The following is a 26,250-nucleotide window of genomic DNA, read 5'->3' on the forward strand; positions in this document are numbered from 1 at the left end:
GCACGGGGCTTGGAAAGGAGCTATGAAGTGCGCCTTTGACTCCGAATCGCCAAACGGAGCCCCATTCCAGAAATGGTTTCTTTGTGAAGTTTGAGTTACTCCCCCCCTCCAGCAAACCTGCCTCCCTGGCTCGGGGCCGGGAGGGGTGCTGCGGGAGGGGTGCTGCGGGCGGAGGCTGCGCTGGTGCCGCCGGCCCGCCCCAGCCCTCCTGGGCTGGGCCTGAGCCGGAAGGCGCAGCTGCGTTGCTCGGCTCAGGGAGCCAGGGAGCGTGGCCGTCCTTTGTGGCCGTGAGCTGCAGGTAACGGGATAGGGATCTCCCTATCCCCGCAGGCTTGCTCTTTCCCTGGTCTCATCTGGGCATGCTTTCTAAAGCTGCTCTGCGCACGTCTAGGCTCTCTGGTTTGGTTTTGCTTTATTTTTTTAGAGCGGAAGGGGAGAGGGGCAGAGGGAGAGAGGGGGGGAGAGAGTCTCAAGCAGGCTCCATGCCCACCACAGAGCTCGATCTCAGGACTGAGATCATGACCTGAGCCCACATCCAGACTCGGACGCTTGACCAACCGCCACCCAGGAGAAGAGACTGTGCCTTTGGCCTTACTTATGGCAGGACCACCCCTCTGGGGCCTGGGCATCACTCCCTGGGCTGCTCCCACCCCTGGCTTGAGTGGTGAGCCAACACTGTGGGTGGGACACTGACCCTCAGGGGCTTCAGTGACAAGGCGACGATTTGGTAAAGGGTTGTCCTGAGCTGTAGGCTGGTTCCTGATGCCTGCATGTGCACGTGCTGACTCCCCTGGGACTCCCTGCATTTCGAAGACCACAGAGGGCAGTGATCAGACCTCCGTTCCCCTGGGCTCCACATTCCCAGTGACCTGGCCTGGACTGCCCTGGTTGCTGTGTCTGTGGCTTCAGAGGGCCGGTTCTGGGACTCTTGCCATAGTCCGTCCTGACCAGGAAGGCGGGAGGGTGCCAAGGCAGGGCTCAGGACAGGCTTGTCCAGAGAGGGTCTTTCCAGTTTCATGTGTCGGCAGGGAGGCATAAATTGAGTGGGTCTCTGTTCCTGCTGGCCTGGAGGACCCGCCAGTTCAGGAGCTTCCTGCTAGGATGGCCATGTACTTCAAGGAGAGAATGAGTTGTTCAGGCTGGCGGAGAGCAGTCTTGTTAGATCGGCATCCTTCCTTTCCCTGGCATGCTGCTCTGCTCCTGGAAGTAACCGTGGTGGTGGTGATGCTGCTGGTCATCAGCTAATTTGCTTAGCTGAATACTGACTACCTTGTATTAGGGGCACTACTGCTGAATTGAAATTCCTATTAGAACAAAATAGGATGGTGAATTATTTTAAATGGGATAAGCCCTTAAAAATTGGCATTTAGTCTGTTTAAAGTCACCAAAGTAGAATTAGAAATTGGCTTTAACCAGGAAAGTCTAAGCAGAAAATTGGGTTTTCATCATATGTTAGTGGTAAATCCAATCAGGTAAATCCAATCAACTGTAGCTTGAGGAAAAAAAACAGCACAATATTGTCCAATATATTTATTTGAAAAACAGCATCCCAGAAAATGGCCAAGAGAGCAGTGGCCCAGTGTGTTAACTTGTGTACAGAAGTGTGCTTGAGCCCTGTTTTCTTAAAATTATTAGCATGGTGCACTTGTCACAGTAATGAACCAATATTAGTACATCATTACTGACTTAAGTTCATATTTATTCAGATTTCTTGAGTTTTTACCTAATGTCTCCTTTTGGTCCCAGGATCCCATCCAGGGATCACATTACATTTAATTGTCAGATGTCCTTAGTGTCCTCTGGGCTATCCATTTTCTTAGATTTTCCTTATTTTTATAGCCTTGATAGTTTTATGGGGTACCACTCAGGCCTCTTGTGGAATGTTCCTCAGCTAGGCTAGGCATGTGTTTTTCTCATGATTAGACTGGGGCTGTGGGTTTCCAGGAGCCAGACCTCAAAGATAAAGTGCCATCTTATCACATATTAGTGGTACATGCTGTCCAAGTGACATTACTGTTGATGTCAGCCTTGGTCACCTGGCTGAGGTAGTGGTTGTCAGGTTTCCTCTCTGTGAAGTTGCCCTGTTCTCTCCCTTTCTTGACTGTCCTCTTAGGAAGGAAGTCAGTGTGGGCAGCCGCTGTGTGAGGGATGGGAATTCTGCTCCCCATGCTTGAGGGCAGAGCATCCACACAAATTATTTGGAATTTCCTGCATGCCAGATTTGTCTACTCTCCCCCATTTATTTCTTCAGTCATTTTATTAGTGTGAACTCATATCTGTTATTAGTATGATTGTTACTATGAAATGTACTTACAATGAGTCTTCACACCTGCCCAACACCAGCACCAGCAGTGCTACAATCCTGACATAGAAACTGATGCATCATCACCTTAGAACTTTCCTCCTGCTCCCTGCCGGTGGTCAGCCTCCCCCTGCCCCAGCCCCTAGCCACTGCCCGCCTGCGGCTCTCTACCTAGTTGGGCTTTTCCGGAATGCCATATAACTAGGCTCATACTGTATGTAACCTTTCACTCACCATAATTTCCTGGAGATCCATCCACATTGTTGCACTTTTCAGTAGTTTGTTCCTTATTATTGCTCAGGAGTATTCCTTCCATTCACTGGCAGATGGCCTTTTGGGGCAACGTGAACAGAACTTCTACACATTCATGTACAGGCTTTTGTTTACACATAAATTTTCATTTCTCTAGAATAAATATCTAGGGGTAGGATTGCCAAGCAATATGATGCATGTGTATTTCATTTTATAAGAAACTACTCAACTGTTTTCCAGAATGCTTGTACCATTTTGGATTCTTATAAATGACATATGAGAATTTTGTGCTCCACATTTCTGTGTCAGGTTTTGTTCTTTTTTTTTTTTTTTTTCGGACATTCTAATATTTGTGGCCTTCAGTTCCATTTCTTTTCTTTTTTTCTTTTTTCCTTTTTTAGATTTTTATTTATTTATTCATGAAAGACACAGAGAAAGAAAGGCAGAGATGTAGGCAGAGAGAGAAGCAGGCTCCAGGCAGGGAGCCTGATGTGGGACTCCATCCTGAGACTGCGGATCACACCCTGAGCCAGGGGCAGGTGCTCAATCACTGAGCCACCCAGGCGTCCCCTTCAGTTCCATTTCATCTAAATTGTCGAGCTTATGTGCATTGAGTTGTTTATAGCATTTCCTTAATGTTTGTTGTGTCTTGAGTGATAATCCTTCTTTCATGAGGATAATTTGTTTCTTCTCTTTTTTGTGATTATCTGTCTAGATAGAGATTTATCAATTTTATGAATATTTCTAAAGAACCAGTATTTGGTTTTATTGATTTTCCTCTGTTGCCTTACTACTCTGGATTTCATTTGTTTCTGCTCTATCCTTATCATTTCCTTCCTTTGGCTTGCTTTGGGGCTTAATTTGCACCTCTTTTTCTAGTTTCTCTTTTTTTTAAGATTTTATTCATTTATTCATGAGAGACACACAGAGAGGGAGGCAGAGACACAGGTAGAGGGAGAAGCAGGCTCCATGCAGGGAACTTGATGCAGAACTCGATCCCAGGGCCCTGGGATCACAACCCGAGCCAAAGACAAACACTCAACCACTGAGCCAGCCAGGTGCCCTGAATGTAGGCATTTAATGCTATAAATTTTCCTCCATGCCTCACTTTTGCTGAATCCTACAAATTTTGATTATTTTGTTTTTCATTTTTATTAAATGCAAAATATTTTCTAATTTCTCTTGGGATTATGTACCTCTTTGACCAATTGATTACTTTAAAGTATATTGTTCATTTTCCAAATATTTGGAAATTTTCCAGTTGCCTTTCCCTTACTGATTTCCATGTTAATTCCATAAGGTTGGAGAACATATTTTGTATGCCTTTGTTTCTTCTTCATTTTTTAAGGTTTTGTTTTATGACCCAAGATATGGTTTATCTTGATGAATATTCCATGTGCATTTGAGAAGAATGTGTTTTATTTCTGTTGGGTGGAGTATTCTCTTAAGGTCAAGTAGATAGATAGGATTCTGTATGACTTTTTGGCCACTTATTCAGCTAATTACTAAGAAGGAGTTTAAGTCTCTAGCTAGAATTATGTATTTGTTTATTTCCTCTTTCAGTTCCATCAGTTTTTCCTTCATGCATTTTGTTGAAGTTCTGTTTTTAGCTGAATATATATTTAGGACTCTTACGTCTTTTTGATAAATTGATACCTTTATTAAGATTTTATTTATTTATTTATTTATTTATTTATGAGAGACCGAGAGAGAGAAAGAGAGAGAGATCGAAAGAGAGGCAGAGACACAGGCAGAGGGAGAAGCAGGCTCCATGCAGGAAGAAGCCCGATGTGGGACTCCATCCCGGGTCTACAGGATCAGGCCCTGGGCTGAAGGCGGCGCTAAACCACTGAGCCACCTGGGTTCCCCAAATACCTTTTATTATGTTGTATCCTCCTTATTTCTGGTAATAGTCCTTTCTCTGGGGTCTACTTTCTGTGACATTAACATATCCTCTCTAAAAAACTGGAGAAGGGGGAACCCTCTTGCACTGTTGGTGGGAATGTGAACTGGTGCAGCCACTGTGGAAAGCTGTGTGGAGGTTCCTCAAAGAGTTAAAAATAGACCTGCCCTACGACCCAGCAATTGCACTGCTGGGGATTTACCCCAAAGACACAGATGCAGTGAAAAGCTGAGACACCTGCACCCCAATGTTTATAGCAGCAACATCCACAATAGCCCAACTGTGGAAGGAGCCTCAGTGTCCATCAAAAGATGAATGGATAAAGAAGATGTGGTCTACGTATACAATGGAATATTCCTCAGCCATTAGAAACGACAAATACCCACCATTTGCTTCCATGTGAATGGAACTGGAGGGTATTATGCTGAGTGAAGTAAGTCAATCAGAGAAGGACAATCATATGGTTTCACTCATTTAGGGAATATAAAAAAATGGTGAAAGGGATTATAGGGGAAAAGAGAGAAAATGAGTGGGAAATATCAGAGAGGGAGACAGAATATGAGAGACTCCTAACTCTGGGAAATGACCAAGGAGTAGTAGAAGGGGAGGTGGGCGGGGGGATGGGGTGACTGGATGACAGGCACTGAGGGGGGCACTTGACGAGATGAGCCCTGGGTGTTATGCTATATGTTGGCAAATCAAACTCCAATAAAAAAAATACAAAAAAAGTGTCCTCTCTAAAAAACACAAAACAAAACAAATCCTCTCCAACTAAACTTTCTTTTATTGTATGTATAGCAATTATTTTTCTTCTTTTTACTTTTAATCTATCTCTGTTTTTGTACTTAAAGTGGGTTTCTGCCAGATAACTTACATTTGAGTCTTTTTTAAGAAAACAGGTTATAATTGTTGGGTCTGGTAATTAAGATGTTGGAAGCATTTACAGGATGCCTGGGTGGCTCAGTAGTTGAGCATCTGCCTTCAGCTCAGGTCGTGATCCTGGGGTCCTGGGATTGAGTCCCACATCGGGCTTCCCACAGGGAGCCTGCTTCTCCCTCTGCTTATGTCTCTGTCTCTCTCTCTCTGTGTCTCTCATGAATAAATAAATTTAAAATATTTTGTTTATTCATGAGAGACACAGAGAGAGAAAAAGAGAGAGAGAGAGAGATGTAGAGGTAGAAGCAGGCTTCATGCAGGAAGCCCGATGTGGGACTCGATCCTGGGACTCCAGGATCACGCCCTGGGATGAAGGCAGGCACCAAACTGCTGAGCTGCCCAGGGATCCCCTAAATTTAAAAATCTAAAAAAAAAAAAAAAAAAGAAATACATACTAATTCAGATTATTATTTCCCTATGTATGTGTCGTCAGTGTCAAGATTTTTTTCTTTCAGGGATCCCTGGGTGGCTCAGTGGTTAAGCGCCTGCCTTTGGTCCAGGGTGCGATCCTGGAGTCCCGGGATCGAGTCCTGCGTCAGGCTCCCAGAATGGGGCCTGCTTCTCCCTCTGCCTGTGTCTCTGCCTCTCTCTCTCTATGTCTATCATGAATAAATAAATTTTTTTAAAAAAGATTTTTTTCTTTCTTTTCAGGAGTTTAATTACAATATGTTTGAATGTGGTTTTATCCTGCTCATGGTTCATTGAGTCCTTTTTTTTTTTATTTTTTTATTTTTTTATTTTTTATTTTTTTATTTTATTTTTTTTTCATTGAGTCCTTAAATCTATAAATTTTCATTTTTTCCCATATTTGTGAAATTTCAGGCAGTTATTTATTCAAGTAATTTTCCTGTTCCATTTCTTTCTCTTCTCAACTCCAGTGACACAAGTCTCAGACCTTTTACTATTATTCCACAAGTCCCTGGTGTTCTAATCATTTATTTCATATCTTCATTCTTTCTGACTTTATATTAGATAATTTCTGTTGACCAGTCTTCATGTTCATTGGCTCTTTCCTTTGTCATCTCCCATGCCATTATTGAAGTTTTTTTGTTTTGTATATTGTATTATTCAGTTTTGAAACTTCCTTTTAAAAAATTAATTTCTGTTTCTCTGCTCTTCTGTTTATTTCAAATATGTTTGCCTTTGCCTCATGGAGAATAATTACAAAAGTTACTTTAGGATCCTTATTTGATATTCCCAACATCTGAATAGTTTCGAGGTTGGCATTTGTAAGTTGTCTTTTCCCTTGAGTACTGTCTGCTTTCATTTTCTGGTTCTTGGTATGTTGAATAATTTTGTATTATATCCTAGGCATATCCTGGTTGAGTATTACATGGGGTCCATTGGAGAATGTTGAGTTTTGTATTAGCAGGCAGTCAACCCAGTTAGAATTGCCACACAAGTTCTGTCTTGCCCTTTGTGGGCTATGTTTTTAATCTCTTTTTCATTTTCAAAGCTTTTGAGAGGCCCCTTTGGGTCTGTCCCAGGCTTATGAAACTTAGCAATGAGTGTGGGACTTTTGTGGGTTCATTCAGAGAATTAAGAGACTTTTTTCTTCAGCTCTCTCCTCTGCAATTTTACCCTCCCCAACCCCGTCCCCCACCCTCCCGCCCAACCACACACACTCCATCCAGCAAGATCCACTTCTCTTGGTTCCTCTGGCTGAAAAGACAGAGGTTTTCTCTCAGAGTCACTTCTCCTATACAATTCCATGTCTAGGGCCCATTCTTGGGGCAATGCTGAGAGAGAAGAACAAACAGTTAGGGATTTCCTTTCACATTCTTTAGACTTTTCCTCTGTAAAGTTGTCTGGAAACTAGTCTAAGTTCTAGCCACTGCTGCCTTGCTGCTATGCAAGCTGGGCCTACCTTCAATGCAATGCCCCAAGACATACTAATAAAAATGGGAAACTCATCACATACAGGTCACTTTTCCAAGGTTTTACTTGCCTTCAAAATCTGTCTGTTATTCACTTTTCAGAGTTTTTAGGTAATTTCTTTTTATATTTTGTCTAGAGTTTTTAGTTGCAGTCAGCCAGAGAAAGAAGTGATAGTGAACTTATTTCATCCTGGCCAGATCCAGAAGCCTGTCAATATAGATTTGATTTACATTTCTCCCTTACTCATGTTAAGCATCTTATTATATGTTTAAGGGCCATTTTCATTTTTTGTGACTGTGAATTCATATCTTTTGCTTATTTTTCTATTTGGTCTTTAGACTTTCTTCCCTTAATTTTGAAGATTTCTGTATGTTCTAAAGATACTAGAATTTTATCTCTTTTGACATGTGAAAATTTAAAAATGTATTAGGTATTTTATCTTCTAATTGGTATTGTGAATGGAATTTTCTCTAACAGGTTATTGTTTGTGCATATGGAAACTATTGACTTCTCTGTTAGTTTCTTTCCCTGCTACCATACTAAGGGTTTTTTTTTTTAATGTTTGAATTTGTTTTATTGTGGATTATATAAGGCCCTCATGTATATCATCATGTTCTCTAGAAGATAATTTAATGTTTTCTTTTCCAACTCATATGCCTTTAATTGATTTTTCTTATTTAATTGCATTGGCTTAAACCTCCAGTACAGTGTTAAATAGTAGTGTAGATATTGGGTATTCTGATCTTAGAGGAAATAACTCCAATGTTTCTTCGTAAAGTAATGTGTTGACTTCATACAGTAATTTCTTCATAAACTAAGGAGATGAGATTGTGTGTGTGTGTGTGTGTGTGTGTGTGAATATTTTAATTTGAAGAAACCCGTTAGTTTCTCTTTGGTTAAGTGTTTTATTTTTCTTGTTTAAAAGACTATTTATTTTGAGAGAGAGAGAGCATGAGTGAAGGGGAATAGCAAAGGGAGAGGAAGAAGCCAACTTCCTGTTGAGCAGTGAGTCAGGTTAAGTGTTTGAATAAAAACCCAGGCACCCTGGTTAAATGTTTTCATAAAAATGTGTATTGAGAGGGGCACCTGGGTGGCTCAGTTGGTTAAGCATCTGCCTTTGGCTCAAGTCATGAGCCCAGGGTGCTGGAATTGTGCCCTGTGTCAGCCTACCTGCTCAGTGGGAAGCCTGCTTCTCCATCTCCCTCTGCCCACCCCTGCTCATGCTCTCTCTTTCAAGTAAATACATAAAATCTTTAAAAAAAATAAACTAACCTTGCATTCCAATGATAAATTCCACTTGGTTATCATGTATTATTTCTTTGATTTGATGTTGTATTTTGTTTGCTAATATTTTATTTACTCTGATATTCATAAGTGATATTGGTCTCTTCGTTCCCTCTGATAAGAGTTTTAAATATATCTCATGAATTCTGGTTCATAGTGTTTTTCATTGTCATTTTTAACATTTGTGGATTAGTACTTCCCCTTTCACCTAAAATTTGTTGTTTAATAAATTACTTTAAGTTTTTTTGTTGGGAGGACATTTTAGTTTTTATTTTGTTAATTTTTGATTTAACTGCACTGTGGTCATAGAATATGTTTATATTTCTTCTTTATGAAACTCACTGATATTTTCTTTGTGACCCAATATGTAATTTTTTACACGTGTTCACATGCACTTGAGAAGAACGTATAGTTTCTGTTATCAGAGAGTAAAGTTCTATATAGATCCATAATATTTACCCCATGGAGTCTATCTCCTTACTTATTATTATCCACTTGGTATGACTTGTACTAAGAGTAGTAGTGTATCATGTTCTCCAATTATTGGTGAGTTTTTTCTGTGATTCCTTGCATTCCTTGCATTCCTTGTATAAAACAGTTTCTGTTTTATAAAGAGGTGTTTCTGTTATTTGGTATATAGGTATTCACAACCATCATATATGCATTCTGAATTGCAGCTTCCAGTATTGCAAAGTGTCTGGATTTGTCAATTCTAATGCTTTTTGGCTAGAATTCAACTTTGCTGACATCTGTATTTCAAGCCCTGTTGTTTATTGTTTCTATTTGCCTGAAATACCTTTGTCCATCTCTAGCTTTAGCGTTTTGGAATCACTTTTTTTTTTTTTTAAGATTTATTGATTTATTTATTTGAGAGAGAGTGTGTGTTTTGGAGGGAGAAGCAGAGGGAGAAGGAGAGAAGTGCCAAGTAGACTCTGTGCTGAGTGCAGAACCTGACATGGGGCTCCATCCCAGGACCCTGAGATCATGACCTGAACCAAAGCCAATCAGACATGTAATTAACTGAACCACCCAGGCACCCCCCACTGTTTTTCTTATTAACTTTATATTCCGAGTATTCTGAGTTTGGTCTTTCATCAGATATATATGTCATGAATATTTTCTTCCTGTGTATAGCCTCATTTTTTATGTCCTTGATATCTCTTAATGAGAATTATGATTTTGAGCTTTATCCATGTGAGACTAGGGTTTATACATTTTCAGTTTTGTGGAATATAATATTCTTTTTCTTTAATATTTATTTATCCATTCATGAGAGACACAGACTGAGAGAGGCAGAGACATAGGCAGAGGGAGAAGCAGGCTCCCTGCAGGGAGTCCAAGGCAGGACTCGATCCCAGATGCAGGATCACAACCCAAGCCGAAGGCAGGTGCCCTACCGCTGAGCCACCCAGGCGTCCCAGTTTTGTGGAATATTCTATTATATGAATTACCAATTTTATCCTATTCTGCAGTTGGTGGCCATTTGGGTTGTTTCTAGTTTTTATTAGCATGTATAATATTGCTATGAACATCTTGTGCAAATCTCTCCTTGTACATATGTGAGAATTTCTTTAGGGTGTTTATCTAATATGGGGTTGCTGTATCATAAGGTGTGCGAACTAGTCCCAGATTGTTTTCCAAAGTGATTCTTTCAAGTTATGCTCCCTCTAGCATGGTAAACAGTTACAGTTGTCCCACACTATAGTCAACATTTGACAGATTAATTTTTTGCTAATTTGCTAGGAGTGTAATTATATCACATTGTGGTTTTTACAGGCATTTCCAAGATTATTAATTAGGTTAAACGTCTTTTTATATGTTTATTGGCCATTTATGTTTCTTGTGAAATAACAGTTTAAGTCTTTTGCTTATTTTCTTTTTGGTGTTTGCTTTCTTATTGTATTGATCTGTATGTTCTTTATTCTAGATTTGAGTCCAGGGTGGGTTTGTCTTCCTCCCCACTTCTAGAATGTTTTTATAATTTTAAATTTACAGAAAAGTTGCAAGTACAGCATAGTGAATACTCTTAGACCCTTTACTTACATTGATCAATTGTTAGCATTTTGCCACATTTGCTTGACCTCTCTGTATGTAGATAGAGATTGAAATTCATTTTTCTGAAACATTTGAAAACGGTGTGCAGACACCATGACATTTCACCCCTAAAACACTATCCTGGGAACAAGGACATTCTTCTATGTAAAATACCACTATCTTGCCCAAGAAAATTAACAATAATTCCATATTAAAAAAAATATTTTATTTATTTATTTAGAGAATAAGCATGAGTGGAAGGAGGGGCAGAGGGAGAGGGAGAGAGAGAATCCCAAGCAGGTTCTGTGCTGAGCTCAACACACGGCCTGATCCCATGACCCCTAGATCATGGCTTGAGCTGAAATCAAGAGTTAGACACTCAGCTGGCTGAGCCACCCAGGTACCCCACAGTAATTCCATATTATCTGCAGTCCCTATTCAGATTTCCCCAGTTGTTTTCCCCACACCCCTTTGTGATCCTGTCAAGGTTCCTGTGTTGGATCTGGTCACAATGCCTCTGTAGTCTCTCAATTTAGAACCCTCACCCTACTTTTTGTTCTTTTTTTTTCTCTTGATCCTGATGTTTTTGATAAGTCTGAGCTAGTTGCCTTGTCCAGTGTCCCATAATCTGGATGTGCCTGATTGTTTTCTGCAAGTTGTTGGCACAGATGTGCAAGGATGGTGCTGTGTTTTCTGGCATCACCTCAGAAGATAAGTGATGCCGGTCTGTTTACTATTGGCGGTGCCAGCTTCAGTCTCATGGTGAAGGTGGTGACAGCCAGACATCTCCATTGTTAAGGAACATTCTTCTCTTGTGATCAGTAAATAATCTGTAGCATAGTACCTTGGCACAGTGCAAATCTCCTGTTTCCCAACAGCCTTTCACCTGGTTAGGTCCTTTTTCAAATATGAGTGGTGACTTTTACAATCTCATGCTCTCCACTTGCAATTTTAGTTCTTTTTATTTCCTTAAAAGCGCAGAACATCTTTATTTTCTATGCCCAAATGCTTTGTGTTCTAGGGTCTAGTTCTGCCTTTTGTTGTTTCTTATGGATCTCACTCATGGTACCATAGTTCCTTTTTTGTTTCCATGAGTTCTAATTACTTGTATTTTGTAGGGCTTTCCTGGTGAATTCCTTCAGACCTGCGTAGAAGGTGGGTTCCTTATGAGAGATATTCACAGATGGAAGTTTTGGCGACCTCCTGAGGTGGTGTAGATGAGGTCTAACGCCTGAGGGCTGGCATCATTCTGGTACCTCTGGGTGTAGGTTTACTTCTGGCTCCATCTTACACTGATCATTTAGCTCTATAGGGTCTCATCTTTATGGAGATGCTCCTATGAGATTGTCCACCGTAGCGGGGACAGGGGAGCAGGTGCTAAGCTTTGTCTGTCATGACTAAGAGGCCTTGCCTGGGAACCAGATTTCTAGGTCACAATGTAGCAAATGCCCTCTGGCAGGTGCCAACTGGGGGCCTTGCAGACCTTACTACGTTTGACTTCCACTTAGTGTTTGGCCTCTGAAGGTTCTAAACTTTGTCTTTCCTTTTTTAAAAGATTTTTATTTATTTATTCATGAGAGACACACAGAGAGAGGCAGAGACATAGGCAGAGAGAAGCAGGCTCCCTGAGGGGAGCCCGATGCAGGACTTGATCCCAGGACCCCAGGATTGCAACCTGAGCCAAAGGCAGATTCTCAACCACTGAGCCACCCAGGTGCCCCTAAACTTTTCCTTTTTGACAGCTTAGTGATATACTGATGATTTGGGGTTTTTATTTTAATTGTTTTGTGGGCATCTCTCCTGCTAGGAAGTGGTGCCTCCCTAGTCTGTGCTGGTTAGGGAATTCTTAGGTACCTTGCGGGGCTGCTGGAGCCGTTCTGTGCTTTGGTGTGGCCCACTTACAGAGGGCCTGGGCTGCGTGTTTGAGGCATTCCCAGTGTCTTGTGCAGCCTGTCCTTGCAGTCCCAGACGCATGCAGTGGGTAAAGCAGGACCCTGTGGTCTGGAGCTGGCAGAAACAATGCATGGATGTCTCTGGGTGGTGATTTCCCTGTTCTGGCTCACTTCTCAGTGCTCCTTGTTGATTGCAAGCTTCTTCAAGGACGAGTGGTCCCATTGCAATTAAAAGGAAAGGGTTCTGTGGCTGAGTGCATGGTGGGTGCTCAGGGCTGACTCGTGGGTTAGGCTGAGGTGCACACACACACACATAGGGATCTTTGGTCTTTGGGGTCTCGCTTCTCCCATGGTCCTGCCTCATCTGTGTTTGCCAGTCCTTGGTTTCCTTGCCTTCCCATGGCTGCTGTGCCTGCCTGACGTGTGTGTGCCTGGGTGGGAGGGTGAGTGCCGGGTATAGCCTAGTCGCAGCCACGCAGGTGCCTTTCCACGGGGACCCCTGCCCGGCCGCTGCTCCCCAGGCCCCCCCGCCATGAGGATAGCCCCGAGGCCTGCCCGGCTGCCGCCTCTGAGGTGGGACGCAGTGGGGCACTTTCCTCCTCCATCCGTGGACCAAGGGCCTGAGGGGCTTTCGGGGGCTCGCAGCATCTGTTGTAAAAGCTGTCAGAGTTGCACAAATCATGTCAGATTGTCTTTCTTTTTAATTTTGAAAAGAATGTGTCTCTCTTTGACACCTCGAAAAGCAGGCAAAATTTGAAGTTGTGCTCAGTGGATTAAGTTTCATGTTCCTCTGCCCTCTGGGAGGAAAAGACGAGTGACAGAACAGGGGAAGGCGGCGGTGGCGGGCGGCGGGTACCGCGCACCGGTGTTGCACAAGGGGCTGCGGCCTCCGCTCCGGGCGGCCCGCTGCCAGGGGAGATAGGATAACGCGATTATTCTCAATTAGATTAATAAAGAATAATTAGATGTCATAAATCAAGTAATCATAGGATATTGTCATGGGAAAAATATGTAGCTCGAATTAATTAGTTTTCAAATAAAGCGTTTATTTTAATTGCTTGAAATGACGGAGCCCTTAATTGCCGATGCATCATTTTGGCCTGAACATTTTGGTTGTTGTAACAACGTGACGGGTTTGTTCCCCGCAGTTCTGGGGAAACAATAGAGGAGAACTTGATTTCATCACCTCAGACGGAGCCTTGTGCTGGTGAGGTTCTGGAAACTCCCAGCAGGCCGCAGGCAGGTGGCAAGTGCGGGCCGTGCTTCAGCGGGCACTGCCCAAGGCCCCCACGCGGCTTGTGATGTGCGTGCGTGTGCGTGCATGTGCGTGCGTGTGCATGTGAGCACGTGCCCTCTGTGCATGTGCGCATGACACGGTGCATGCATGTGTGTGCATGTGCACGCATGTGTGTGCATGTGAGCATGTGCCTGCCCTCTGTGCATGTGTGTGTCACACAGTGGGTATGCATGTCAGCACCACACCATGGGAACCTGTGTGGTAGTGGCCAGTAGGACTCCGAGGCCTGGACCATGGGAGTGGGATGCCCCCTCACTCCCCAGCCCCGGGCACTGGGGCTTTTCTGATGGGTTGACGTGCTTTAGCAGGATTCTCCACTCACACGTTTCTCCAGATCTGGGGTCCTGGAGCTGACCAGCTGTTCTGATGGGGCAGGCATAGCACAGACAGCCAGCAGCTTCCAAGGGCCCAGTAAGTGCTCCTCTGAACTTGTCCCAAGCCTGCTTGCCTGAGCGCAGCCCTGCAGGGTTCAGAGCCAAGGCCCAGCAGTGTCTCCTGGCAGCTCCCCCATCCTGGGCTAGAGCGGGGGCCGTGGGCCATGGAGCATTGTGGAACCAGGTCTTTGTCCACGGGAGGCTGTCCTGTGTTTGGGAAGAGTCAGTTGGTTTTTAGCCAAAGGTGAGAGAGGGTTTTAGAGTAAAAACCTAAAAAAGAAGAAACAAATAAACAGGGACTTGGCCATTTGTAAGGCCCATTCCCGGGGTCCCCTTCCTTCTCTTTGAAACCCCTCCACAAGGCAGGACCAAGCAATAGAGCAGCTGCCTACGGTCTCATACCAGTAAAGATGAGCATCTGCCCCTTCCTAGCCCTGGCCCTGCAGGCTCTGCTCTGGATCATTAGGATCTCAGCCCGACCCTACTTCCAGCCCTCGCATGGGCCAGGCCTCAGCTGGCCAGTGCTGGCAATGGCTGGCAATCCGCTGGGTCTCTGCAGCATTTCCTCGGCTCTAGAGGTCTCCGGACTCTCAGGTCTCTGCCCCCACTGCTGTCGAGGTGACTTGGAGGCCCCTGACTTACAAGGCTCCAGCTGCCTTGACAGTGGCATTTCTTAGATGTTTTGAAACTTTTGCTCTTGTGAAGCTACTCCAGGCTCCGTTCTGGAGAGAGAAAGGGAGAGAGAGAGAAGGAAAAGGTCTGGGATAGCTTCAAGGTGGGGAGGTACAGGGCTTCGCAGTTGAGGGTGTGGCTGAAGCAGTGACTGGACTGGTCTCCTGCTGGGGAACCCACGCCTCTCCTGCCTCTGCGCCTGTACATTTGCCTGTCCTCCGCCTGCAGCCCCCCTCCTGCATGGGCCTCTGTCCTTGGCCTAAAACCTTCTCCAACCTCCGGCATCGGCCAAGGCTCCATCCTTCAGGAAACTATCTTCTCTGCTCCTGTTCTTTGCCTTGCCCAGTTCCTTTGGTGGCTGTGGCTGCCCCAGTGGCTGGACGATCTCCTTCCTGCTCTGTGTCCAGGCCGGAGGCAGGCCAGTGGGGAAGTGTCTTGGGGCCCAGTGGGAAAAGCCCTCCTGGTGAACTTGCTGCAGCTCCCAGCAGCCTGCCCCTAGCCTTTCCCTCCGCACCCTCAGCCTGGCCGGGGCCTGTGGGCTGACAGATGTGCCCATGGTCACTAGAGAAGGTCACTTCTAGTCCAGCAACCACCCCTGCGCCATTGCTGGGGCAGGCTCAGTGGGGACGCTGCAAGGCTTCTCCTTTCAGGTGGGTGGGCCCCCAAGACAGTTATTTGAGGAAGGGTCACTCATCTGTGGTATCAGTCCTCTTGGAGAGTGGCAAGGAGGTAACTCCATCCCTGCCCCTGTGCCCACACACCAGTGCACCAGCTACACTGCCCCTTGGTAGCAGCATGCAAGCTTCAGGCCTGAGTCTGAGGGGCCTGGGCAGCTCACCAGACCATTACTTGCCTCAGTTTCTCCAACAGTAAATGTGGTGCTGCCTTTTCTACGGGTAGATGCACAGGCCCTCAGGATCCAGCAGGTGGTGTTTGCAGCACATGTGAGGGAGAGACTCCTCTCCGTCTTTGGGTCCAGCTCACTCCTCCACTCCAGGGACCCCACACACCTCTTGTCTGTCTGGAGGTTCATCCTTCAGTGTGTACTTGCTGAGCAGCTGCTGTATGCCTGGTGCCGGTGGCCAGGCTGTGGCCCCTGTTCCCTGAGCTTACCACGGGGCCAAAGTGGACAGCCTGTCCTGGCATGGCATTGTTCCGCGGCAGGGAGGAGAGGAGATGGGCCTGGGGAGGGAGGAGGGAGAGTCAGCCAGGCCCAGAGGCGGGACAGGCACTCCAGGTGTGTGGACAGCCCAGGCGAGGAGAAGCCAGCCTGCGTGCTGTGTGGCCAGTGAGACTCGGGGAGTCAGAGGGTGAAGCAAGCCCTGGAGGCCAGTGGCTGGCTCTCCACAGGGCACTGAGGGTGAGAGTGGCCTCAGAAGGGTGTGGGTGTCACTGTGCCCTCCCGAGATGGTACAGGTTGGGGCCACAGTGATGCCATTTGGGTATAGGGGCCAATAGGCAAGGTGGAAGACAGGCTGAAGGGGGTGGGCAGTATCCAGGGAGGCTCCTCCTGTCTTCCTGAAGGATGACAGGCAGGTCACTTACACCCTTCCTTGTCCCCAGATGACTGCACCCCCGCCTAATATGGCAGCCTCCCCACTCCCACCGCCAGACCCCCGCTTTGTCCTCCGAGGTGCCCAGTCGGCGGTGCATGCGCTGCATTTCTTCGGAGGAGCCCAGGGACAGGTGCACCCACTCCTCCTCTCAGGGTGAGTAGCTATGGCCCCAACCCAACCCCAGGGGCTAGCCCACGTGACATTAGCGGGTGGTGGGCTAGCAATGAGCCTGTGCTCACTTGGGGATCTTAGTGACACTGGGTCATGGGGACGCTGACTTTTCAGAACTTGCTCGCCAAGCTGTCCCTTGGGCCTGGCCCCTCGGAGAAGGCAGGGAACTCGCCCTCTCTGTGAGAGACACCATCCAGTGTATGGTGTCAGCGGCCACCGCCTGTCCCTCTCAGACTCTGCCCGCGGTGCCTCCATGGCTCCTGAGGGCCCTCTGCCCGCCGTCCTTGGAAAAGGAGCACTGTGCCACTTTTACCCTCAGCTCACAGTTATGGCTGTCACCTAAACCAAAAGCTACCGACTGAAATATCTGGTCCACCAGCTGTGTGCTTCCAGGCCAGCCCTGCAGAGCATGCTGGGAATGCCCTCCCCTGACGCCTCTTCCTGAGATTGTGCTTACACTTGTCAGAACAGGTCCCTGAGTGGGCTGGTGCACATCTGGAGCCTGCAGACACGGAGGGCGGTCGCTACGCTGGACGGCCATGGGGGCCAGTGTGTGACCTGGCTGCAGACACTGCCCCAAGGACACCAGCTCCTCAGGTGGGTCTTGGTGCCAGCAAGTACAATCCCAAAGGAGTTAAGTTGTGGCCTTCAGCAGGGGCCAGGAGCTTGCCAGTGGAGGCTCTCGGGGTCTCCCCCAGCTGCCGGGCCGCCCCTGCCAATGGCAGAGCAGTGTGACCTCTGCCCTTGACCCACCCTGAAGCAGTATCTGGGTATGCTGTGTGCCTGTCACTGCACCCTCTGTGACCACGGCGCTGTCCAGGCAGGTGCCCACTGAGAAGAGCTTGATGAACACAAAACAGCTCTATCTGTAGCCCCACGCCACCCGTGGCCTGAGCAGAGTCCATCCTGGCCTGCCAGGGCTCTCCAGTGGCAAGAGCTAGGGGTCCATGGCTGAGCTCAAGCCTTCTCCTTAGAGTAGCTGGTGTCATGACACCTGCTCTGATGGGTGGCCACCTTCCCACGAGGTGATGGGGACTGGTCACCAGGGTGGTGCAGAGCCAGAGCCTAAAGCCCACCTACCGATTGGGGCTGTGCTCCCAACACCGAAAGCAGCCACTCCCAGGGGCACTGGGAGTGCCACACAAGAGCCCAGGTACATGGCATTTGGGGGGGCCGGTGCCGGAGGAGCAGGAGATGGCAAGAGCAGGGTGGGGGCCTGGCGCTCCTGACAGGAAGCTATGTGGGCCAGAGCCAGGATGTGCTTGGGCTGTGAGGGGCTGGAGCCCGGGCAGCAGAGCCCAGAGGGGCTATGTTCTGGTACTGCCGCTGTGGCCTTGTCCCCCAGGCTGGGGACTCCAGGTGAGAGGTGGGCCAGGAGGGAGCAGGTGGGTGAGAGAATGAATTTATGTCTACCAAGTACAGGTGAAACTTTCCTGAATGCCCTCCAGAGTGGGTCTGTCTTCCCGCTATGAACTGGGAGCCTGGACATCTTGGCACCATGGTTCCCAGTCCCTAAAGGACAGGGGTCTGTCGGGACCCACACTTCTCCAAAGCACTTCTGTGCCAGGCACGGTCCTACCACTCTGCAGGTGGCTCGCGGGTGATGGAAGGCCCAGCAGTATCCAGGAGGGTGGTAGCCCCGGACCTGTGTGCTTGTAGCACCCCAGGCTGGCCCACAGCCCCCCGAGGGGTGGGAAGGCCCTCCCTGTGGTTGTGGACTGTCCCTGATGTTTAGAATAGATGTTGCATCCAAATACCCCATGAAACCACTTGCACTGGAGACTGCGGTTTGTAAACGTTCCTCCTGAGTTTTCAGCCGGGGCCTTAGGCGCTGTGGCGCCTCCTGCTCCTCCAGGGCCCAGGTGCCTTGGGCTGTTCTCCGGGAACTCCCAGCCTTGAGTTCTGGCCCTCAGACAGCTGGCCTGATGTTGTATGGGGAGGCAAGCTGCAAGCTGCAACAGCAACCTGTGAGCGAGTGATGGTGCTTCCCTTCCTAAGCTGGACGTCACCACCGTGGCTCTGTTCCAGGCGGGGGCCCAGGTTAGGGGGCTTGCAGCGCGGGCGTCGCAGGTACTTGGAGTGCCCAGGTGCGTTTACGTTGCACTAGAGGCCGTGCGCCCAGCTGTGTTTGGAAGCCAGGTTTCTCCAAAGTGGTCCTTGAGAAAGGAAGGTACGCTTTCATGTCAAGGGGAGGCTGGAGGGCAGAAAGCGGGGAGCCAGGCTGAGCGTTAGGTGCCGCCCGCATGCCCGAGGGTGCACCTGTGCCCAGTGACAGCCACCTGGGTGGGTTTGTTTTCTCTCTGTTTTATTGTGAACTGTAGCACACTTACAGAAAAGTGCGCAGAACAAGTTTACAGACTTGTGTTATCACAGAGTGGACAGCTGGGTAACCAGCCCTGACGTCTGCTCTGTTCTCGTCCTCGGGCGGCAGCCCCTCGCACCTCGTTTCTTGCTTTATCATCTGAATGTGCATCTCCAAAAAGCATAGACTTGTTAGGTCTGTTTTTTTTTCCTTAAAATACGAGGCCATACAGACAGCTTCCTTTGTATGTGACTCCTTCCACTCAGCTGTACGTTGTGAGATCCACCAGGGTATGTGTGGCTGTGACACATCATGTGGGTTTTTTCTGTGTGCTCTCCTGCTGGATGTATACGTATGCCAGGTTTTTTATCATTCTACTGCCCATGGAGATCTGGGTGGTCCACTTGGGGCTGGGAAACTTAAGAAGACTCCTGCCTGGGTCTCCAGGTGCCAGGTGTACCCATGTCAGGGCCACAGGTTGTGTGTACCCTTTGGGCTGCTTGGAGGGTGCCAGGCTGCCCCTCGTGCGAGGACCCCCAACCCTCCACTCTTTCTGGGGCCTGGAGGCCTCATTTGCATTCTCCTGATCACTTAATGAGCCAGCCCTCTTCTGCGTTTGTGAGCCACTGGGATAAAGTCCCCTTAAATCCACATTTCTCGGGCAACCCCGGTGGCTCAGCAGTTTAGCACCGCCTACAGCCTAGGGCATGATCCTGGAGCCCCAGGATCGAGTCTCATGTGGGGCTCCCTGCATGGAGCCTGCTTCTCCCTCTGCCTGTGTCTCTGCCTCTCTCTCTGTGTCTCTCATGAATAAATAAATAAAATCTTAAAAAAAAATCCACACTTCTCTATCGGATTGACTACCGTTTTCTCATTAAGTTACTATTACTATTTCTCATTGAGTTATTATTATTATTATTATTTTTTTTTTTACAATTTCTTTATTCTAGATACGGTTGATATTTTTCTTTTTTCTTTTTCTTTTTTTATGGTTGGTATTTTTATATCACCAGTTACTTCTCCCACAAAGTGGCTTCTGGTTCCCACTTAATGATGTGTTAATGAGCAGAAGGTAGCCATTCAAATGGGATCAAATCTGCCATCTTTCCCTTATGGCTCGTGCTTCGTGTGAAGGAGTCCAGCAACAGGCCTTGAAGACCTTCCTGCTCTCCCAGGAGCTTCTCTCTTGTTACTTTTGAGCCCACACTTCATCTGGAATGGACTGTTGGTGTGCATGAGCGTCCTTCCTTTCTGTGTGGATAGCAGTGGTCCCGTGCTCCCTGCCCTCATCTCCCCTCCAGGTTCAGTAGTGTGGGCAGCTGAGGACGTGGACGGTGCGGGAGGCTTCCTGGAAGAGGTGTTGAAGCAGCGTGCCCAGCAGCCAGAGAACCAGAGTGGTGGGGGGAAGGTCTCAGAGGTGGCTGCGGAGGTTGGGAGATTGGCTGCATCGTGCAAGCTAGTTTGTCAGTGGAATGTGGCAGTAAATATCTTGAGGAAAATGGGAGGCAGGTTCTTCCCAGTTGCAGAATGGAGTCACTAACCTGAGAAGGGGGAAGAAGCCTCGAGGCATCAGCATGAACTTGTGGGATTTTGAAAACATATACACAAAGATAGACACAGAAATACTTGTTTGTATGTATATGTTTGCGTGTGTGTGTGTGTGTGTGTGTGTGTGAGTGAGTGAGGGGTGGGTATATTGTGTGTGCGTACATTTGCATGCGCGAGTGAGGGGTGTGTGTGACATTTGTGAATGTATGCATGAGGTATGTTTGTGTGTCTGAAGTATGTTTGCGTGAACAAGATGTGTTTGCATGTGTGAGTGTCCCCGTGCACACGTGTGTGTGTGTGAGAGAGAGAGGTATGTTTGTGTGAGTGTGTGTGTATTTCCTGGCTCTGCTGAGAGGGCCTGACAGCAGCGGCACCTCACAGTAATGAGCATACCAACACCCAGATCTTGGTTTGCAAGTATCTCTCTGCACTGGAAGGACCAAGGATTCCTTGGAGAAGGGCTTCTCGGTCTGGAATATCTTGCTGATGGACACGTGTCAGAAGGACCTCTGAGCCAGCTTGAAGGGGTCCCATTGGCTAATTTGGGATGATTTGAGCATAAAAATAAATAACAAGAAATGTAGAGTACTAAAGGAATACTGAAGTCCAAACTGATAGGAAGAGAAGGAGAGAGAAAAGCCCGTTCTTCCCATGGGATAGCATCTTGTAAATGTAGGAGGTGGTGGGCATGGGAGTCACCTGCCAGGGGCCGTGGAGACTAGCGGGCAGGTGGGCAGCATTGGTGTGTGACCAGGCTGAACTGTTGGAGGGTTAGGATACAGATTAACCATTAGAGCCTTGCGTTTCTCTAAAGGTATTTTGCCTTTAATTTCGTAGTATCGAGTCAACACACTTTTCCATAATTCTGCGGGTCAGCTCCTGTCTGCCCTCCCCTTGGGTGCGGTGTGCTGTACATTTGGCACAGACTGCAGTCCATCTTGGGATCTTGATACTGTGATTGTTTTCTTAGAATATACACACTAAAGGTTGTTCTGTGGGCTTGCCAAGGCCCACCACCATGTGAGTGCTACCCTGGGGCCACACAGGGCAGTCAGCCCGCTGCAGAGCCTCTGTGCCACCCCCTGTAGCCCCCCCGTCCTCCACATGCCACCATGCTGCCCCTAGAATGTCCCACCAGTGGGATCATGCATAGGTGGCCTTTTGGCTCTGGTTTCCCTCACTTAGCAGATGCATATGATATTCCTGCGGGTTGCTGCATGCGTCCCAGATTGGCCCTCCCTGTTGCTGAGTGAATTCAGCAACAGGGAGGATGTATCACATGTGGATGTATCACAATTAATTTCCCAACCTCCTACCAAAGGGTCGTGTCCAGTTTGGTTTGGACAGTTAGGAACAGAGCTGCTATAAACATTTCTGTACAGGCTTTGGTGTGAATATAGGTTTTGAATTCACTGGGGAAAATTCATGAGGGTGGGATGGCTGGGTTGTCACAGTTAATTCATGAACTGGGAGGGAAGAGGACGAGCTCACACTTTGGCAGCATGGGGAGAGGCAGGAAGGGCAGGGGAGGCTGGTCATGGGGTACATGTCCTGAAGCTCCCTGGGCCTTGGTTGGCTGTGCACCCTTGGGATGGTCTATGAATGTGTCAGGCATCAGGCGTCTTGGACGCAAAGCCTTTCCTTGGCTGAGGTGCCCCAGCCAGATAATTTATGCCATCTGGGTCCTTCTCTGGAAGGTGTCCCCTGCCTGCCTTTGGCATCAGGCTGGCCTCGGCATGCCGGCACTTGTTCAGGTGGGGCACCCAGTTGGCTCACCTGGAGGGTTCATGGCCTGTCTCCTCTTGATTTGGCAGTCAGGGCCGGGACCTGAAGCTGTGCCTGTGGGACCTGGCGGAGGGCAGAAACACTGTTGTGGACTCTGTGCCACTGGAGAGCATGGGCTTCTGCAGGAGCTCCATCCTGGCTGGGGGTCAGGAGCGCTGGATGCTGGCTATGCCTGGGAGAGGCAATGATGAGGTGAGTGCCTGCCCACGTGGTGCCTGGCTCCTGGAGCTGCTTGCACTTGGTTCCCCTAGATGGGCATGTTCGTCCTCAGCACCTGTTACAGGAACACTCTGCCCACCACAAGACCCCAGAGTGGCAGGTCTAGGTCTGTCTACTGGATTGCAGCTCCAAGGGCCTTGGCCTGGCCACCTCTGGGGTGCCTGGTGGTGAGAGTCAGGAAGGGAGGCCCCAGCCCCCAGTACCGCCCAGCATGAAGCTCGAGGCCATCAGGAGTCCAGCGGGAAAGACTGCCCAGAAAGGCTCTCAGAGGACTTAGGAGAAGGTATAAGGGAGAGAAATTGAGGCCCTGTGGAAGTCTGGGCATCAGAGCCAGCACAGCAGGGGAGGGTAGCCTTTGGGGAGCTGAACTGGGTCCTGGCGAGAGAGGCTTTGGTCGGACCTGGAATGCTGAGGATAGAGGCTGGCACTGGGGTGGTAAGTACAGTACATAGGGCACAGGTGAGTGACTCAGGGAATGAGGCTCCATGTGGGTGTGATGGAGCCTCCGAGGTGACCGTCAGATGGAGCTCAGGCCAGAGCAGCCAGCAGTAGTTGATGATGGGGATCTGGTCAGGCTGGGCAGCTTGTCTGTACTTCCAGAGGCAGCAGAGCAGAGTCCACCAATGGAAACAGTGCCCAGGACATGGGAACAGATGGTAGGAAGCAAGGGTGGACAGTAAGGTAAAGGACGAGGGTATGGCTGGAGGTGCCCGCTGGCGGGGAGCTGAAGGAAAACCGACGAAGAAACCAGGAGCAGTGATCAGACAGGCCTGGTGAGTGTGGGGGCGCGGCCAAGTGGTGGGGACCCAGGGACTCTGAGTGTGGGGCAGGGAAGGCTGTGGGTGTGCACATGCGGGGGGGACAGGGAGCCTCCTGTCTGCTGCCCACCCCCACGTCTCCTTGTGTCCCCTGCTGGCCCCAAGAGGCTGTGCAGCAGACGGCGCCAGGCAGGGACACGGGGTTCCATGCACACGGTGAGGTTTGGCCCCTACCCAAGAAGACTCGTTTGTCTTAAAGCAGATTTAGTTCATAAATAATGAGATAGGAACAGGCATTTATTTGTTCATGATTGCGTTTAAATCACCAATTAGGAGCTACATACACTTTTCTTGCCAATTTGCCAAAAACCTGTTAAAAGTTTTATTAATGTGAAAAGAGAGGGGTGTGCTTCCTCCCGGACTGCTGGGGCCAGGCAGTGGCAAGCCTCGCTCCTGCGCTGCACACCACGGAGCCCAGCCCGGGGCTGAGCCAGCCCTTCCTCCTGAGGTAAGGATGCCATGGGCTGTCCTCTTCCTGGCCAGCCCAGGCCTTCCCGGCTGCCTGTCACTTCCCAGGGCCTGGCCCCTGACACCCCACATGTGCTGCTTGAGGTTGTTTTTAACTGACTTGCTGGCTCCACTCACCAGTGCAGTGCAGTGCAGTGCTTTTCAGGAGCAGCCAGTCCGAGGACCTCATATAAATTGGGAAAATGGTGGTTTTTCATGTTCCCGCCTGGAATGTGCCTGGATTGAATCTGCTTGGAAAAGCATCTCTGGCCTGTGCCCAGACAATGCCCGGGGACGACATGCTCCCACCCCACTGGATGGCCACACTTGCCCACACTTGCATTCCAAGATGGAAAGCACACTGGTGTCTGTAGGAGGCTCTGAGCACAGGCGTCCAGGCCCTTGGCCAGAGCCCAGAGCAACACCTCAGACTCACAGAGACCCCTGGGCTTGCCCTGGTCCTTGCACCCAGGATGTGGCTGTGGGTGCTGCCACTCATGCTTCCTCCCTCTTGCTCAGGGTTTAGGGCTGTCCCGGCTTTCCCCTTCTTTTCTCAGAGCAGACTTGCAGGGTGACTCACCCCTACCCGATCCCCTGGCCTTCACACCCCTCCTCACTGCCACCAGAGGGATCTTCCTGGGCCCACAGATTGGGAGAGGCCATCCCTTACTGTACCTGTGCGCCCTTGTGCCAGGCCATCCAGGGTGTGGTCTGTGCAGGCTGTGTGTCCTCCCACAGGGGGTGTCTGTCTCCCCACCAGCACACGTAGTTACTCAGGGTGGCTTATCCCCTCATCCCTCAACCAACATCTTTTTTTTAAAGACACTTAAAAAAAAACTGTGAGGGGAGGGGTAGAGGGGGAGGGGGAGAGAGAATCCTATGCAGGCTCCACGTCCAGAGCCCGACATAGGGCTGTCTCACGACCCTGAGATCATGACCTGAGCCAAAAACAAGAGTTGGCTGCTTAGACAACTGAGCCTCCCAGACGCCCCCACCCAGTTAGCATCTTAAAACAAACCCATCCTCCTGATGTGACAAAAAGAACAAATCTCCTTTTCAGAAGTCTAGCGGTAGAGCAGTGCAGAAGGTAGGAAATCAAGTGTCCTACTCCCCGGCAGTTTGATCGTGGCCATGCAGACCGTCCCGTCACAGCACAGATGTGGGTCGGCTACGTGGGCTCTAAAGCAGCAGAGGCATAGACCGTCCACACAGCTGACAGCATGCTGCTTTGCACTTGCGCAGGGCTGGGTGCCCAAGTGTCCTCACTGCAGGGAGTATTTCTTTCTCTGTCCCGTGGAGCGCCAGGCCTCTGGGTGAGCAGGCCCTGGCCGGGGCTCACAGGCTTCCCGCAACGTCTACAGCCGGCTCTCAAGCCACAAGCCCATAACTCAGTCGCTAGTCCTCACTGCCAAGGACCCAAGGGCTCCAAAAGCCCACTCTCCCTTCTCCTGGGTTTTCTCCTGACTTCTGGGGGCATACTTAGGTACCACTGTGTCTTGGTCGTCATGTGACCTCTCTCTTGTGTTTCTCTTTGTTTTGTCAGAGCTTCTCCTTGAGCACCTTTGCTGTTCAGGGGCTCCTTCTCGCAGCCTCTTGTTTCATGACAGTAATAACCACACACGTCACTTAGGGTCTTTTCTGTCTCCTTTGTGGGCAGCGAGGGCTGTGGTGGCCAGCATGGACACTGATCCTGCAGGCCCAGCAGACGGTGAGGGAGCCTATGTGCAGGTGTGTACATAGGTGTGCCTATTTGTACGCACGTGTGTGCACTCTACTGTGAGCCCCTCCTCTATGCCAGGATACCTTGTCAGCCTCTGGTGAGAGTCCTGCTGCCCCCACGCAGGCCCGTAGCTGAGAGTGCCAGGCGGTGCCTCTGGCTTTCCACCCTGCCCTCAGTGTGCCCTCAGACAGACCCACCGTGCAGGTAGCCGATCTGGAACTCACACTCAGGGCTTAATTTCAGGCCTTGGGCTGGTTCTCTCATGTGGGTTATGAGGGCAGCCTGGCTCAGACCCACATGCCTCCGGTTTACTGGGCATCAGACAGCATGCCACTTGCCCCTTTAACGCCCCCAACCCCTCTGCACCTCAGACTCTTCATCTGCAGACCAAAGGATGTCCTCTTGTTGGCAAGGGATGATATGTGGCTCCACAATAGCTGCACGTTGCTGTGATGTTATCAGTACAGCCCCTCTCGCCAGTTTCAAGGGGGGCCTCCCCAACGTGAAGAAGTAGCCCTGCCTCGCTCGAGATCCCCTCCAACTCCAAGGACCACAGGAGGGGGCGCCCTTGTCCCTGCTTGGTGGATGAGGGAGATGAGGCACTGGGGATGCAGATGCCCACTTCTCATGGCTGCAGCTGTCCCCTACAGATGGCGTGGGGAAAAGGTGGGCCCAACTCAGGTGGACAGGCCTGAGTGTGACCTGGCTACGTGCACCAGAAAGGCACATCTTCCAGCCTAGGTGCTGGAGGGCTTGCCCCTGCATCCAGGTGACACAGAACACCACCGTGGTGCCCAGGAGAGAGGTGTGGGGTGCTGGGAACGGCCTGACCCCAAACAACTCTGTGCACACCGGGTTCA

General features: G+C 49.1%; 1 protein-coding gene across 5 annotated transcripts in view; it reads left to right on the plus strand.

Annotated features, from left to right (window-relative positions):
- GNB1L (G protein subunit beta 1 like) overlaps positions 1–26,250 on the plus strand; it is a 59,490-nt gene that overhangs the window by 11,787 nt on the left and 21,453 nt on the right. For 2 of the 5 annotated variants that reach the window (XM_041728894.1, XM_041728896.1), the window contains 4 exons: positions 14,087–14,189; positions 16,388–16,533; positions 17,023–17,148; positions 22,216–22,378. In XM_041728894.1, coding sequence (XP_041584828.1) covers positions 16,388–16,533; positions 17,023–17,148; positions 22,216–22,378 — 435 coding nt within the window. In that variant the 5' untranslated portion in view covers positions 14,087–14,189. The remainder of the gene's footprint in view (positions 1–14,086; positions 14,190–16,387; positions 16,534–17,022; positions 17,149–22,215; positions 22,379–26,250) is intronic. The other 3 variants (XM_041728893.1, XM_041728895.1, XM_041728892.1) reach the window with 2 other exon arrangements.

The sequence above is a fragment of the Vulpes lagopus genome, chromosome 14, assembly GCF_018345385.1.
Source record: "Vulpes lagopus strain Blue_001 chromosome 14, ASM1834538v1, whole genome shotgun sequence".
In the NCBI taxonomy this organism is placed as follows: Eukaryota; Metazoa; Chordata; class Mammalia; order Carnivora; family Canidae; genus Vulpes; species Vulpes lagopus.